Source organism: Adiantum capillus-veneris, chromosome 11 (assembly GCF_014529385.1).
Source record: "Adiantum capillus-veneris isolate H3 chromosome 11, ASM1452938v2, whole genome shotgun sequence".
In the NCBI taxonomy this organism is placed as follows: domain Eukaryota; kingdom Viridiplantae; phylum Streptophyta; class Polypodiopsida; order Polypodiales; family Pteridaceae; genus Adiantum; species Adiantum capillus-veneris.
In genome coordinates, this window is record NC_140941.1 from 127,443,382 (window position 1) to 127,459,915 (window position 16,534).

Genomic DNA, 16,534 nt, shown 5'->3' on the forward strand with positions numbered 1-16,534 from the left:
ACCTCAATACCATCACAAATCTTTTGTTGAAGGTCTTCAGATTTCCTCAGGTGCTATATCACACGAGAGAGGAGGAGAGCTGATACTCCTAGCCTACCGACACTCCAATGCAACCCCCCTAAAACACGCTGTGTGTGTGCGTGCGCGAGAGAGAGAGAGACTTAAAACACGGTGGGTGTGGGTGTGTGGGTGTGGGTGTGGGTGTGTGTGTGTGTGTGTGTGAGAGAGGGAGACAGAGAAGGGGGGGGGGGGGGGGGGTTCACTAGTACTGCACTGTCAAATAGACTCAACTTTACACCCCTGATGATGTGATACATGGGACTCAAGACATCTAACCATGTTCACTGACTGCGTCGGGACTCACAAAAGTGTGAGAATTTTGACATTGTATGACCATGATTGTACTCACTTGCACTGATTGAAGGATATCTATCACAACACATGGACTGGGTGAGCACTGCCACTATAGACAATCACACACTCGAGTACAATTCTAAACTTTGATAGAATACAGGTAGCAGAATCCAATTGATGCCAAAACATGGGCTTCCGCTTTATTCAATTAACAAAAACAATATGTATCAATTGTGTTGCATTATGATGGAAATGTTGAGCTTGAAAAATGATTCCAATTCATGTATTGGAACGAGCAGATAAGCAGTGTAAAGAAACAAAGTAGTTTCGTAGTTTCTTCTAAAGAAACTCCTTGTAAAGAATGTTTTCTTATTTCTAAGTTGAGTCCCACACAATCAAGCAAAAGCCCACACCAAGCAGCAGCCGGTGTACAGTTCCGAATTGTTTGCCATTATCTACACGTTGGGTTACATGGATAGGGACAATCCACATATTTGGCACCAACTCCTTTGTAAACCCAATGCCCCACAGCATCAACAACAGACTGCCACATGGAAATAACATGACAAGTCTAAATCAGACGCCAGTATATCATATACCATAAGGCAAACATTCCTGAATCTCATGCAAAAAAACTATCATATCATGTACCATATTGATAGAGTAATTGAGCGTAAATATGTCACCAACCTTACCGTCCTTGCAATCTGGGTCACACTATTCCAGTAGTTCTCTTGTGACTGTGTATGGCAGAAACATGACGTAAGATAAACACCCCAGTTCGAGAAAGTTTGGATGGGGTTAAGAGCGAGTATCATTTCCTTGCGAAACCCTGCACTAAACAATTTTCAGTGAAACCAGCAACTTTCCTCCTTTTTAATGCTTCTTAACCTGCTATGATGAAACTCCTACTGACCTTGAAGAACATCAATCTCCTCTGTAGAGCACATTTTTGGCTTCGCTTTGCATGGAGCCCAATTACCAGACGTGTCATCCATACGTGGAACAAGAAAGTTTTGAACCTGACAATCAGCATCACTCCCAAGTGTGGGCGAGAACAATGAAGCTGGAGTCCGCAGCAGAAAATTGCCAAGGAATTGGTTGTTACCTGATACGTATCATATGCTGACTGTAAGATGAACGTGGGTGTGTAAATCTCCTCTAGAAAGTGTTGTGCTAGAAAACACTGTTTCATAAAGGAATTCAATAAAAAAAACTTGAATCACCAATCATGACGGTTATAACAAGGAAAGTCTTTGGCCAATGCAGTCAAAAACCTGTCCTGGGTCTCGTTCTGAAGTGCATCCCTTGGGAAGATTACCTATGTTCTGCACAAGCATAACAGCAAACTGAATGTCATGGTTGAATTGCAAAGACATTAGAAAACCTGAAAGAGCTGCTCTAAAAGAACTACCTGTAAAGTCACAACCTTCCGGAAATAAGATTGCACAAACTGATTGCCATTGATGTCTGGTCTGTATGTACAAAAGATCACATTAGCAATGACAAGCGGCCACCTCAATCTGATCATTCTGTACTTGCAAGCAAAAGTGCCACCAAACATGAATAAAAAAATATCAATAGAGAAGGTCTCCACTCAGCAACTACAGACCAATTACTTTGTCTATCGAAGAACCCTTGACATGGTCACATAGGCAAAAAAACTGGCTGGAAAGAAATTAAAGGAGATGATCGGATCATTCTGTACTTACAAGCAAAAACGCCACCAAACATGAATAAACAAATATCAATGGAGAAAGTCTCGAGTCAGAAACTACAGACGAATTACTTTGTCTATTGAAGAACCCTTGACATGGTTACATAGGTGTAAAAACTGGCTGGAAAGAAATTAGAGGAGATGATCGGATCATTCTGTACTTAAAAGTAAAAGCGCCACCAAACATGAATAAACAAATATCAATAGAGAAGGTCTCCACTCAGAAACTACAGACCAATTACTTTGTCTATCGAAAAACCCTTGACATGGTTAAATAGGCATAATAACTGGCTGGAAAGAAATTAGAGGAGATGATCAGATTTCCACAAGAAATTTACTTGGTGACAAATTGCACTCCTGCCCTTACCTGGCTAAAAGAATCTCTGAACATTTCATATTACAGAGAGCAGGTTACCGCTTGAGTTTCAACAATGTGGCAGACCTGAAATTGCTGAATGTTTAGACCATGACCTCTAGGGATACTAATTACCAGCCAAGACCGCAGAGACTGGAATATCTTCAAGACCCTAAATGGTCGTGCCCTCTCCTACTTTCTTTTGTATTGTCTGATTGCCATCTACTTATTTTCTTCTTATTTTCAAAAAAAACTACACGAGCTCTTTAATAATCATTTGTCCATTACCACCAAGGTCCCCACACTGATCCTATTGAAAACAGTATGCATATGAGTGTGGTCCAGGTAGCATCATCATATTTACACAAGCACTGGATGTCCCCTTTATGAACATGAATTTAGAAACTAAGTCATTTTACAATCTTCAGTAACCAGTCATGCAGCTGAAAGCATTTGCATGACAACTATGTAATAGAAACTGCACATGCAACGCAATGAATTGGATTAACCTCCATGAGTATGATTAAAGTTGCACTCTAATAGAGGCCCCACATAGCATCATACACAGAAGCATCAGTGCAAAAGTACACATTATGAGCTCGCTTGAAAAGTAGAGGTTTAATAATACATGTCAAGGAAGATGCCAGCATCGCTCAAGCATTTGACATCGACGTCCTCGAGAAAAAGACCTCTGAAGGCATTGCAATGAATCAAAGAGGCAAGACCACCAGCTGACTCCCCTGAAAGCAAAGCCTAAACAAAACATCAGTATATATATAATCTTTACACGAAAACTAAAAAGTGATCGATTTTGCACAATGGATGTGCACACAGCCACATTGCCTTCCCAAGAGTTCTGAAAGGGCCGTGACACAGTTCAAACTTACCCAAAATCTGCTATCAGCACACGGCAGTAAGCCTTTATGTCAAAGTATTGGCAATATAACAGCCGAAAAATGAATATTGATTTGTAGATGAGTATATTACTATGCATGACGTAGCATAACATTTGCAAAGATATGCACGATTTCATCAAAATTCAATCACGCGTGCACACATGAACTGAAACACAATGAGAGAAAAAATTTTGACACCAGTTGAGGGCCGAACTTTTTAGAGCCGATCCCCCCTCTGAAAGGACTTTTGTATCAAATGTTTTCTTCAATCCAAAGAGCATCTGATTACTTACAATGCTAATCGAATTAGATACATTGAGACTCTAAAAATCGACACCATCTTGTGAATAGACTTGATCTGCAATTAAGTCATAGGACTCAATCTCAAGGTCATAAAACACCTCGCGGATGATAAGATCTACATAGATTTAACTAAGAACTTAGGTTGGAAAAGAGGAATACATAAGCATTAAGAAGTAATAGCCTCTTCCATTGTTAATTAGAACAAGCAATATGATTAGCCATGGAGACGAGAGAGAGAGAGAGAGAGAGAGAGAGAGAGAGAGAGAGAGAGAAATGAAATGAAATGAAATGTTATATTAACGTCTTCAAAAGGCCAGAATGACCTATGAGACCAAACTGATACAAAGTGGTGAATCTGTTACAATGTCTGGGTACCTTAGTACTAAAGTACTAGGTGTGAAAAGTGTGAAAGTGAATGTGAAAAACTAAATACAAAGTATTAAATAAACTTCTTAGGAGCATTCTGGGTGTCTGGCTAGAATGCTTTTAATCCTTTGTTGTAGTCTCCTCCGGTGAAGTGTGCTTCTGCCTCTTGGTCTTGGTCGTCTCGATTTCCTAAGCTCAATCGCTCTGTCAATTAGGGTGTCTTTGGTATGAATGTGGGTACTCCTTTGTGTTGGCTGCTGGCCTCCTGCTTCCCCTTCCACTCCTGCTTCACTCGATCCGAAGAAATCTGTGATCTGCCTCTGAGGCTGTAGTGCTCTTTGTCTTCTCATTAGATTATCCCTGTGCCGATGTAGTTCCAGTAGGTACAAGCTAAGCATCTTTGATCTTGGTATTGCATGATTCTATCTAGAGGTCCAAAGCCTTCTTTAAAGAGGCAGTGAAAACGCCCACGTATCTCGTAGTATACTGTGCAGTGGCATATGTAGTGTAATTCTGTCTCCGGCTCCATTCCGCATAACTTGCAAATTCTGCTTTCAGGTGGGATTCCCCTAAATCTGCCAAATTCAATTTCCAATTGGTGTGAGGATGTACGAATCTGACCAATAGCACATCTCAAACCATGAGACAGGTGGGTATCCATGTAACTCGGTCGAATCACAAATCCATCTTCAGATAGTTGTAGGAAGTTTTCTTTGTAGTCAGCCATCTTCGTGCCCAGTTCTTGTGTAGGGTCTACCCATGTCCTCTTAGTATCCAACTGTATAAGATCCTGTCGAATGATTTTATTAATCTCCGGTCGTGTAATTGCTTGTGATGGAGCCTCAAGTGAGTATTGGAAAGGGGGTAATCTTTCCATACTGAACCCGTGTCTCTGAAACCACGATGACAGTTGCGCATACCAGCATGATGTATCCCCTTTCATTGCCAATTGTCGAGAGGATTCGAGGGCCAATCTAGTATATCGGCAGTTATTTGTATCCCACAAACCATGCATAAAGGACACTGATCTGGTAAGAGCTTCAATTTCTATCGGAGGGGCCGCTAGTTCCGCTCGGGTAATCGCGTGTGGTACGGAGGCCTTGGCTCTAATCAATCGGGAAATCATAGATACCAAAGGTGTCACAAAGTGATGACGTGGCGGACAGCAGAAACCCTAATTTCTGCCAGAAACCCTAAAATTCTTGCAAATCCTAATTTTTGCCAAAAACCCTAAATTCCGGAAATCGCGGAGGCGGATTATTAAATTAAAAAAAAAAAAAAAAAATTTGTTGAAAAACGATGAGCGACGCGAATTTTGCTTTTGCTTTTTTTTATTAAAAAAAGAGAAAAGACTCTCTAAGAGAGAGAGAGAACTGATGCTTTTGATTTTAAAAGCTTTTGGGGCTCTGCTTTTGGGCATCCCTTGTAACCTTTAAATTGGTGGTGAGGGCCTCACTTCTCAGAGCATCTGGACGCAGAGTCTGAGAGTGAAACCCTAACCGCTCTCTTGTACTTTGATGATTGATTAATACAAAAAGAAATACCGAAAGGGGCGCCAGTCTTTGGGGCCAATATCTCTAGGCACGGAACTCCGCCGGGCCAGTGCAAATCTATTGTGATCTGTGAATTGTTTTGAAGTGGTTATTTGGTGCTGTCGCGGTTGATTCTTGACTTGGAGTGTCCAAGTTTGTTACAGTGGTATCAGAGCACGGCCGATGTCTCTTCTACGGGAAATCCGATCCCCGAATTTTTTTCCGCGGCACCTATGGCTTCAGACAATGATCAGTCGACTCCCTCTGCATCTGGAGATGCGGGCTGGGATCACAACGAAGATTCAGACAGAGAGTATGGCCCGCCTCGGCCTACTCAGGCGGAGCAAACAGAGATGGAGCGTCGTCAATTGATTGGCGATGCAACAAAGATGATGCTCAATTTTGCCAAGGACCCGAAGATGGTAAAATATATGAACCAGACCTCTTTGAAAGAGGTACATATGGAGTGGCAGAGAACCACAACACCACTCCCGAAACCCGCTCTCAAGAAACCTTCTACCTCCAAGAAATATACGGAGAAGGAACTGGAGAACGTGGTTGATGCACGGATTGCTCAGCTTTTCGACGTGCAAAAGAAAGGCAAAAAGCACGGCAAAAAGCAGAACAAAGGTACTGACTTCCCGGGATATTTGGGTCGTCAGTCGACATTCGACAAAGCAAAGAAACGGAAGAAGCGTGTTCGATTTGAAGGAGTACCCAGTTCTTCTTCTTCTTCTTCTGACAGTTCTTCTAGCTCCTCGGATTAGAGCGAAGAAGACAGAAAAAAAAGCAAAAAGCGAAGCAAGACACAAAGCTTCGGAACGGGCAAGAAAAAGGCAAAGAAGGCTACATCTCGCCCAGAGACTGACAGTTCTACTGAGGACTCGTCTACAGACAGCTCAGATTCCGATGACGAAAAGTTTTATGCGAACAAGAAGAATTTTTACAAAGCCAACCAGTATGACTTTCTCGAAGATAACAGCAAGAAAGTCCGAGAGTTTAAGGAAGGTGGCCACTCGATCAAGTTTGATACTTTTCAGGATACTCAGATGCTTCGAAGGCTTTGTCTCTTATACAGCAGTTTGACATCGCTTTCGCGGGAGGACGCTATTCAGAGCACTCCAAGATTCGGAGAGCTGCCTCTTACTCTGAGGGGAATGCTCGTACTTGGTGGTCCACGCTTCTATTAAGCAAGACTGTGCTAGTTACACGGCTGAAATTCAAGAGGCTTTTTATTTCTTCTTGGTTGACTCAAGAGTTTGAGCGAGATATACGAGCTGCTTGGAACCATCTCCGGATGACCAAGAGCGATACAGTGAATTCTTATTGTGAAAGATTCTGGAGCTTTTTTCTACCCGCCTCTTCATTCAAGAAGATCTCGTTCAGAGAACAGATTGAGCGGTTTACCTTGGGTCTACCTACAGAGATCCGAGATCACTGCTTGGAACAGAAGTCAGCTTCTATTCAGGAGTTGATGAGTCATGCGAAGCGGGGCTTTGCCATTCACTCTGGCAGTCTGACCTACCCCACAGATGAGGCCATGACACAACGAGCCGAACAGACTTCTGAGAATGAAAGTAGAATGAAAAAGAGCAAGCTAGAGAAAAAGGATGCACGACCCAAGCTTACTCCTGAGGAGAGAGCTCGCTTCATCAGAGAGGGGAAGTGCTTTGGATGCGGGAAACATGGACATATTTCCGCAAAGTGCCCTGATAAGGCACAGAAAGAACAGAATGATAAAGACGACGACAGGTCTGAGAGTTCGAGAGCAGCTGAGGAATGTGGCAGAAAAGGCAGATAGAAACGCAGAACTGGTACCACATGGCGTGGGACTTGCACCGAATCAAATGAATGAAAGTACAAACTTTGCCGTTTTTTTTTGGGGCAAAGTGAAGGATCAAGAAGCTCTTTTGAAGGAGCCAAGGCCAACTTCTTTTCACTTGGAATTGGCGGCTCGATTTGGAACTACGCCCGACAGACTGACGCCACAGACGGAGGTAGTTCGACTGGCACCCGGATGGGATGTTGCCATTACACCGAGCATTGGCAAACTTCGTTTGCAATGATAGGGGTGTTCAGGGCACGTGAGTGACGTTCTACTCGGGATCCTTTGGTACCACAAGAACTACGCCGTGGTTGACTACCGGGCCGAGAAAGCGACTTTGATAAATGAAGGGTTTAGAGATTGTACTTGATGAACTTCAGTTTTCTTACTCATTCTTTTGGGAGAACTGAACGATGGATAAAGGTTGAATATGTTTTGACCTGAAGAAAAGAACGCCAAGATTTTTTTTCTCCACGCTCATGCCGATTGCTTTTGAGAGGGCCTGAAGATCATACCATTGATCTGATATCTGGAAGCACGCCACCGAATCGGCCACCTTATCGTGTGAGCCGAGTACAAAATGAAAAGATTATGAACTCAGTGAAAGACCTCTTGGAAAAGGGTCTTGTCCAGCCTAGTACTTCACCGTATTGCTCTCCAGTGTTGTTGGTTTGAAGAAAGACGGATCTTGGAGAATGTGCATCGATTATAGCACTCTCAACGAAATCACCATCAAGAACAGATTTCCGATTCCTAGGATCGATGATATACTCGACAGGTTACAGGGATCCTCGTGCTTTAGCAGGATTGACTTGAAGAGTGGATATCATCAGATCAGGATAGCGCCAGGAGATGTCTACAAGACAGCTTTTCGGACGACTTTTGGGTTATTTGAGTTTTTGGTGATGCCTTTTGGCTTAACCAATGCTCCTGCGACATTTAACCGGATGATGGACAGGATTTTTCGAGAGTACAGGCTATTTGTTGGCACTTTCTTTGACGACATCATTGTTTTCTAGAAGAATGAGGCAGAACACAGAGATCATCTGCTTCAAGTCTTTTAGGCATTACGAGATCACACGCTAGTGATTAATGCAAAGAAAAGTGAATTTTTTCCTACCATGGATACACTTTTTGGGACACATTGTGTCAGCAACACAACAGGAGTGCAAATGGACCCGGCCAAGATAGAGACTATCCGTGATTGGCCCGATTTGAGGAATGTCCATGAAGTTAGAAGCTTCTTGGGACTATGTTCATACTACAGGCGGTTCATACGAAAGTTTGCAGAGGTTGCTTCCCCTTTGCATATCTTGACACAAAAAGGAGTACCTTTTTCGTGGGGATCCACAGAGGTGACTGCCTTTCAGACATTGAAAGAGAAATTGACTACGGGACCTATTTTGACTTTGCCGGACTTGCAGAAGTCATTCGAAGCATATTGTGATGCTTGTGGTCGTAGTCTGGGTGCGGTCTTGATGCAAGAAGGCCATGTCATAGCTTACGAGAGCCGTTTGTTCTCTAGGCCGGAGATGACAGCACAGATTTATGAGAAAGAGCTTTTGGCGGTTATCCATGCTCTTACTCAGTGGCGGCATTACCTACTCGGAGCGGATTTTATTGTCTTTACAGACCATCAGAGTTTGCGCTACTTCTTGTCACAGAAGCAGCTTATCGGAAAAGCAGATGCGGTGGGCGAACATCTTGTCACAGTTTCACTTCCAGATTGTCCATGTGCAGGGACAGAAGAATGTGGTGGCAGATGCTTTGTCTCGGAAACCGTTGGTTCTGGCTATTTCCGCGATACATCATAGGAGCTTCGAGGATATGGTCGATCAGTGTGCCACAGATACAGATTTTGCAGATATTTTCACACGGATACGGGATGGGGAGACAGTAGCTGGATACTCCCTTCGGGAAGGCTACTTGATGAAAAAGACTATGTTGTGCGTTACACAGCCGTTGAGGGAAAAGGTTATGACTGATTGCCACTGTCCACCTTTTACGGGTCACCGCAGCATCGCTACCACCATGAAAGGGGTAGAGAGAGATTTCTTTTGGCGGAGACTGAAGAAGGATGTGGAAGAGTTTGTGCGCAGTTGCTTGGTATGCTAGAAGGTCAAGTTTGACAGGCATAAGGCACAGGGATTGTTACAGCCTTTACCCATACCCACCCACCCGCCCCTGGGAAAATATTGAAATGGATTTCATTTTTTTTTATCTCCCGAGAATACAGAATGATCACGATGATTTTCCGATTACATGGCACGCCTGAGACGATTGTCTCCGACAGAGACCCCAGATTTATGAGTTTGTTTTGGAAGGCAATTTGGGAGAACATTGGGACGCGGTTGCAGTTCTCGTCATCGTTCCACTTGCAGACTGACGGGCAATTTGAGATTGCCAATTCAGTGATTTTAGATTTATTGAAGTCTTGTATCTCGCATCAGAAGACTCAATGGGAGAAGAACTTACCTTTGGTGGAATTTGCCTACAATAACACGATACACTCTTCGACGGGGAAGACGCCATGAGAGATTGTTGAAACTGCTGCGAAGGTTCCATCCTTCCTGAGCACGAAAGATTAGAAATTTGAAGCGGATGAATATTCGCGAGATTTGGATACGGCTTTTGCCAAGGTTCACGAGACTTTACAGAAGTCTCAAGAACGACAGAAAAAGGCAGCGGATCGCCATCGTCGCGACTGGAAACTGAAGGAGGATGATTGGGTGCTCTTACTTTTGAGAAGGCACGCCTAAGAAAAAAAAAAGGGAAAGGAGAGGCTTTTTCCAAAGCTTAGTATGTGATACTACGGACCTTTCCAGATTACTGACAAGATAAATGATGTCTCCTTCCGATTGGACCTGCCAGATACTTGGAGGATTCATAATGCATTGCATGTGAGTCTCTTGAACCCTGTTAAGGGTGATGTGCCTGATGATGGGGAGCCTGATGAGCAACCCGAAGTGGAAGAAAACGAGGAGATCCTTGTTCCTGAACAGATTTTGGCACATAATGATACGAAGAAAGGTAAAGTCCGAAGGCGGTTCTTGGTTAAGTTCAAGAACTTTCCTGCATTTGATGCGAAGTGGATGGAGGAGGAGGACCTAGCAGATACTCCTCGGATTGTGAAACTTTACCTCGATGTTTTGGTTTAGCATAGTCTACTCCAAACGGAACCCAGAAACTCAGCTTGGCCGAAGATCTGGTGCAGTGGGATGCACAAGAGGGGAGTCGCTCCACTCCTTTGTCAACAGATGCCTCGATTTTGATACTAAAGTCACTGATGTCTCTTTGAGCTTCAGGGATACTGAGAGCTGACAGTATTCTGCTGGATGACTTTATGAAATGGAATTCCTGATTATGATACTGATTTGTTCTTGACTTCTTGTGAGTGCAGGAACTGATAGCCGAAATGACTGCAGCATTTTGGTCTGATTGATCTCGAATAGACATGGTTGCAATTGGGGTTAGTCAATCGGACATCGATGAGGTCCCGATTGGACCTAGATGTGATTGCTAGCTACATTGCCGATAAATCATGGTCTAAGATCCGAATGAATGTTGAATGTCATGTGATGTCCTGTGATGTCTGGTGATGTCCTGTGATGTCATGTGATGTGACTGTCGATTTTGTACATGTGCTAGATGTGTGTTCCTAGTACGTAGGTACTAACAGTCAGTGTCTGCTAAGACGGTTTATGGCTTTTGTCGGTTTTGCAGGCGTAATCGCGGTCGATTACAATGCTTTCAAGAGGGGGGTATGTCACAAAGTGATGACGTGGCGGACAACAAAAACCCTAATTTCTGCCAGAAACCCTAAAATTCTTGCAAACCCTAATTTTTGCCAAAAACCCTAAATTCCGGAAATCGCGGAGGCGGATTATTAAATTAAAAAAAAAAAAAAAAATTTTTTTTTTTTTGGAAAACGATGAGCGACGCGAATTTTGCTTTTGCTTTTTTTTATTAAAAAAAGAGAAAAGACTCTCTAAGAGAGAGAGAACTGATGCTTTTGATTTTAAAAGCTTTTGGGGCTCTGCTTTTGGGCATCCCTTGTAACCTTTAAATTGGTGGTGAGGGCCTCACTTCTCAGAGCATCTGGACGCAGAGTCTGAGAGTGAAACCCTAACCGCTCTCTTGTACTTTGATGATTGATTAATACAAAAAGAAATACCGAAAGGGACGCCAGTCTTTGGGGCCAATATCTCTAGGCACGGAACTCCGCCGGGCCAGTGCAAATCTATTGTGATCTGTGAATTGTTTTGAAGTGGTTATTTGGTGCTGTCGCGGTTGATTCTTGACTTGGAGTGTCCAAGTTTGTTACAAAAGGTCTCTCCATTGACTTCCAATTATCCTGATCCACAGATGGTCCCCAAATCTGGACCCCATAAAGCATAGCCGAAGCCACCATAGTATCAAAGAGCCACACTTTTGTTCGTGGTTCCTGAAACTGCACTTGTGAACACATCCTCTCCAACCCTCCCAAGGCCGCAGAGGCTCTAGATAATCTAGCATCCGCTGCTTTCTTAAGAGTAAACTTCGGTCCTGCAAATACCACCCCAAGGTATGTGTATGCATCTGTGTACTCTACTGTATCCTGGCCATATGCAAATGTAGGTGCCGATCTCCTAACCCACTGCGGTGTGGTGTTGAACACCATAACTTTGGTTTTACCCAAGTTTACCGACAGTCCACTGTCCTCCGCGAATTTATGTAAAGCATCTAGCTGCCTCTGCATTCCATCTGGTGATTCTGCTATCAATACAATATCATCCGCATACAACAGCAAAGGGATCCATGACCCTGCAAGTTGAGCACCTCTGTCACCTTCTCTCTCAATGTAATCTGATACCTCATCGATGTACATACCAAATAAAGTAGGGGACAGTGGGCATCCCTGCTTTACTCCAACGGTGGAATGAACAACGTCGGAATCCCCTTCTGGAGTACGTACATAACCAGTTACTGATCCGTATAAGGCCATGATCCCCCAAATAATCTCTTTGGGGACCCCTAACTCTTGCATCCTACGCATCAGTCTGGCCCTTGGTACTGTATCAAAAGCTTTCCGAAAATCCACAAAGCAACAATACATCCTTCTCCCGTTTGCTCTTCCTTCCTCAATAATGGCTCTGAGCGTAAGAATATGATCTAAAGTGGAATAACCCCTTCTGAATCCAGCTTGTCCTGTTGCCCTTATGCCCTCATTCTCTCCCCATCTACTCAATTTTTGTTCAAGAATGGATGCGTACAGTCGGGACAAAGTGTGACCTACCATAATGGTACGGTGGTTCCCGGGTATCATAGGATCCCCTGAATTGAAAATAGGTACGATAGTAGATAATTTCCAAGATTCAGGGAATCCTTCACACATGACCCGATTAAACAGACGAGCAAGGACTTCTGAAAGTAGATCCCTGGCATGGATCAGATGTTTTGCTACTAAACCCTCATGATCATATGCTCTTCTTGTCTTCATCTTATCAATGGCTTTTTCCACCATTTCCGTAGTAAAGAAAGTACTAGTAGCAGGGCATGGCTCTAGCGGATCTGGTAATGGAGGCTGTCCAGATACCATATATAATGATGTTACATATTGACCCTAGATCTCAGGAGAAGTGATCGTCGGATGTGGTGAGTGCTCAGGAGAAGTGATCGTCGGATGCGGTGAGTGCTTATTTCGTGAGTGCTCACGAAATAAGCGCCAAGCCTCATGTGAGTCCTGACTCAAGAAGAGCTAATATAAATCCTTCTCCAGTTTGGCTAAAAATGCCCTTTTCTTGCGACGTACTATACGCCGAAGAGCAATCCGAGACTGCTTATATGTGATGATCCCAAGTGTAAGCTCTTTCTGGACTTGGGTTCTCGTCTCTCTGCATTCCTCATCATACCAACTGTTTTGAGGCGTGTTCCCAGATCCTCTCTTCTGATCAGGTTGAGTATGTGGGTATGCCTCTTGTGCTGCTCCATGTAGTATCTCTGTTAATTGAGAAGTAATCTCCTCTACAGTATATACTGGCTCGGCTGCCCACATCCTATTATAGATCTTTTCCACATAGACTGAATCAGTTTCAGGCGTGAAAGTATATCTTGTGTGTGTCTTCTTCCTTTGTACTTGAGAGGCATTGTATTGAAAAGAGATTGATAAGGTCAATAGAGCATGATCCACTGCAATCCCAACCGGCCTGGGTCCCACCATAAAGTCCTTGATACTAGAAATAAAGCTTGGTGAAGTCATGACATAATCCATTGTACTGGCCCCATTCCTGTGCGAGAAGCATGTGAATCCCCCAGATAACGGGAAATTCTCTAGACCATTAAGTATGGCCAAACCATGTATAGTTGCCATCTCCATGAGATGTCTCCCATATTCAGTGTGTTCTTTATCTTGTGAGTTTCTAGTAAGCCCTCTCTGTGATAAATCCACTTCTCTGAGCATTTCCTCAGAAGTATCATAGAATACTGCTTGAGAGTTGGCCGTTCTGGCATTAAAGTCTCCTAAGAGAACGATGTCTCCATCTCTAGAGAACTCCCATATGTCATTATTCAATATGGAGAAAGGGGATTGTCCTTTAGGTGAGGAGTAGACTGAGGTACTCGGAGGGAAGTAGCATATAGCGATATATAGAAATCTACCTGTCTCGGCTCTCATTCTCACCCACATATACCTTGCTTGCTCATCTTTCCTGATAATCTGTAGTAGTGGTTTCAACTCCTCTTTAAATAAGACTGCTACTCCTCCTGAACCCCGGCTACCCTGTAGAGATCTCTTGTCTGGTCGACCAACTGTTTCCCATAGATAACCCTTCACATGTGGCATATGCTGTCCCGGTATCTGGTGTGTCTCTGAGTAGAAAACTATGTCTCTGTCCCTAAAGCTGTCTTCAAAGGCACCTACATCAAGCCTATATGATCCATTACAATTCCACGCCGCTATTCGGAGCGTCGCCCCATACATCTCGCACCGTTATGATGAGCGCTTTTCCAGAACCACTACCTTCCCACCTCTATAAAAGGCGATTTTCCCCTTTTCTCTTGCTGCCCTAATCTCTGGCATCAACTCTTGCATGTGTGCCACTTGTGCCAATGTAAGGTCATCTCCCAGGAAAATACCGGTTTTCTTAAGAGTTGGCCTCTTCTTTAGAAATTCTTTCCTTATTTCTATATTCGGGAAGCGGAGAATAAGTGCCCTATCCTTTACGTTTCCCTTCTCATCGGTTCCTTTCTTGCCCACTCTCCATGCACTTGTGTGAGTGGGTTCTATGATGCCCATGCGTTGTATCAGTTCCTTCACTTCTTCATCTACATTCTCTTTGTCTTTGACTCCTGTGACCCGCACATGCAGAGCCCGAGTCTTCCTTTTCTGCTCTTCCTCAATGGTCATATTAATGATGGTGGAGGTAGGTGTGGTCTCGCGCATCTGGGCCTTCCCTTTCTTCGCATCCTCAATCCATTTCTCTGCTTCATCAACCTTTTCTTGTGTCTTAAAAAGACGTTCCGCCCATGAGGATGCCGTTTTCGATTTCTGTTCATCTCCTTCCCGTAGAGCTTTCATCCGATCCTTCATGTCCTCGAGCTCCTTCAGCACCGAAGGTTGGTCGTCTCCCTTCTCCTTAGTTGCAGATTTGCAAGCCGCCAGTTCTCCTTTTAGCTCCTCGATTATTGCATCTTTTTCACCCATTTGCTTTTCCATATTTGTTCTCCATGCTTCAAAACTTGCTAATGCCTCATCGATTTTCTTTTGCATAACGCATTCTGTTACATTTACTTCGGCCTTGATTAGGTTTCGTAATTCCATTTTATAGATCTGACTCTCCTCATTCTGTATCCCCCGGATCTCTCTCCTTAGTTCTCTCATCATGTCTCCATACATGGAGTTCCTGTAGCTCTTAGCGCTCGCGTGCATTTCCTTCCTGACGAGAGAGAGAATATGATGAGCCTTGAGAAGAGCATGGAGACATTTCTTTAGACTGAGATTGAATGGAGCTTTAAGAGTCAGGAAGACAAAAGTACCCCTGCTCTCTCCAATGCAATCCCGCTAAAAAAACGAAAGACTCTCCCTTTTGCGGTCCTCAAACCGAAAAACTCTGAACATGAAAGTTGTTCATCTCAACGTTTCCAATACCATATGCCGCCCGTTTTTTAAGAATGTATTCTCTTTTCGAGTTTTATTTCCCCCAAGAAAGAGATCCTTCCATTAGTTGATAAAACTGCCCATAGGGCTACAAACCACCTCTACTAGAAAGGGCTACATCAAAGGCATGGGGAGACTCTCCATTGAGTAAACAAAATATGTACAATGGGGCTAAATCACAAAATGGGAGGGGTAGTGCCATCTAGGTGCACCTTGAACCATGGAGAAGAAAGGCCCTGGGTGCCAGAGTCACAGGAAAGCCTCTCTACGCTCCCGCATGCGGTCGGAGCTGTCACAAACTGGTACATGGCTGCTGTACACACATGGCTGCCCACTGTATACACACACACTCGCCCTGGCTGCCTGACGCAGTGACGTGACAGGCAGCGTACGGAAGAGCTGGCAGGCAACATACGGACACCTCCGCTTTTTACGCGCAGGCAGTACGGAATTTCAGCCTTCTGCGATGAGCTATGCTATGCTTGATGGGAAATCCTACGCAATTTGGAGTTGCTTTTATTTTTACGCAAGGCATTAGAAGAGAGAGAGAGAGAGAGAGAGAGAGAGAGAGCTTTGCTTTAGTTTTAAGCCTATTTTAAAAGGGCTTTTGATTTCCAGCTTTTGGGGCTCTGCTCTTGACATCCCTTGTAAAACCTTTGTAAGTGTGGGCAAGCCTCCCGCTTCTCAGAGCATCTGGACGCAGAGTCTGAGAGTGAGAGCCTCCCACTCCCTTGTACTTTGAGTTGCAGATTAATACACAAAGAAATATCGAAAGGGGCGCCAGTCTTTCAGGCCAATATCTCTAGGCATGGAATTTCGCCGTGTCGAATCAATTGTGAACTGTGAAATGTTTTGAAGTGAATTCCTATCGTGTCGCAGTAGAATCTTGACTTGGAGTGTCCAAGTCTGTTACAGGAGTTTCCCTGAAGTCTCTCGAGCCGACCCCTGAGAGTATGAATCAACTCCAACCAAACATCGCGAACAGTCTCCGCCAGTGGGACAAGGCAAGCCTCGAAGATGCGGAAGCAACAGGCCCGCCAAATGAACCAGAG

The 16,534-nt window shown here is 43.9% G+C and overlaps 1 protein-coding gene across 4 annotated transcripts in view; it reads right to left on the reverse strand.

Annotated features, from left to right (window-relative positions):
• Positions 1–528: 528 nt before the first annotated feature.
• Positions 529–16,534, reverse strand: part of LOC147447987 (pectin acetylesterase 8-like) — a 29,549-nt gene continuing 13,543 nt past the window's right edge. For 2 of the 4 annotated variants that reach the window (XM_086523882.1, XM_086523881.1), the window contains exons 7-13: positions 3,055–3,179; positions 1,769–1,829; positions 1,632–1,682; positions 1,463–1,540; positions 1,271–1,376; positions 1,045–1,186; positions 529–898 (exon numbers count right to left, since the gene is read on the reverse strand). In XM_086523882.1, coding sequence (XP_086380008.1) covers positions 730–898; positions 1,045–1,186; positions 1,271–1,376; positions 1,463–1,540; positions 1,632–1,682; positions 1,769–1,829; positions 3,055–3,179 — 732 coding nt within the window. In that variant the 3' untranslated portion in view covers positions 529–729. Of the gene's footprint in view, positions 899–1,044; positions 1,187–1,270; positions 1,541–1,631; positions 1,683–1,768; positions 1,830–3,054; positions 3,180–16,534 lie in introns of all 4 variants that reach the window. The other 2 variants (XM_086523883.1, XR_015189664.1) reach the window with 2 other exon arrangements.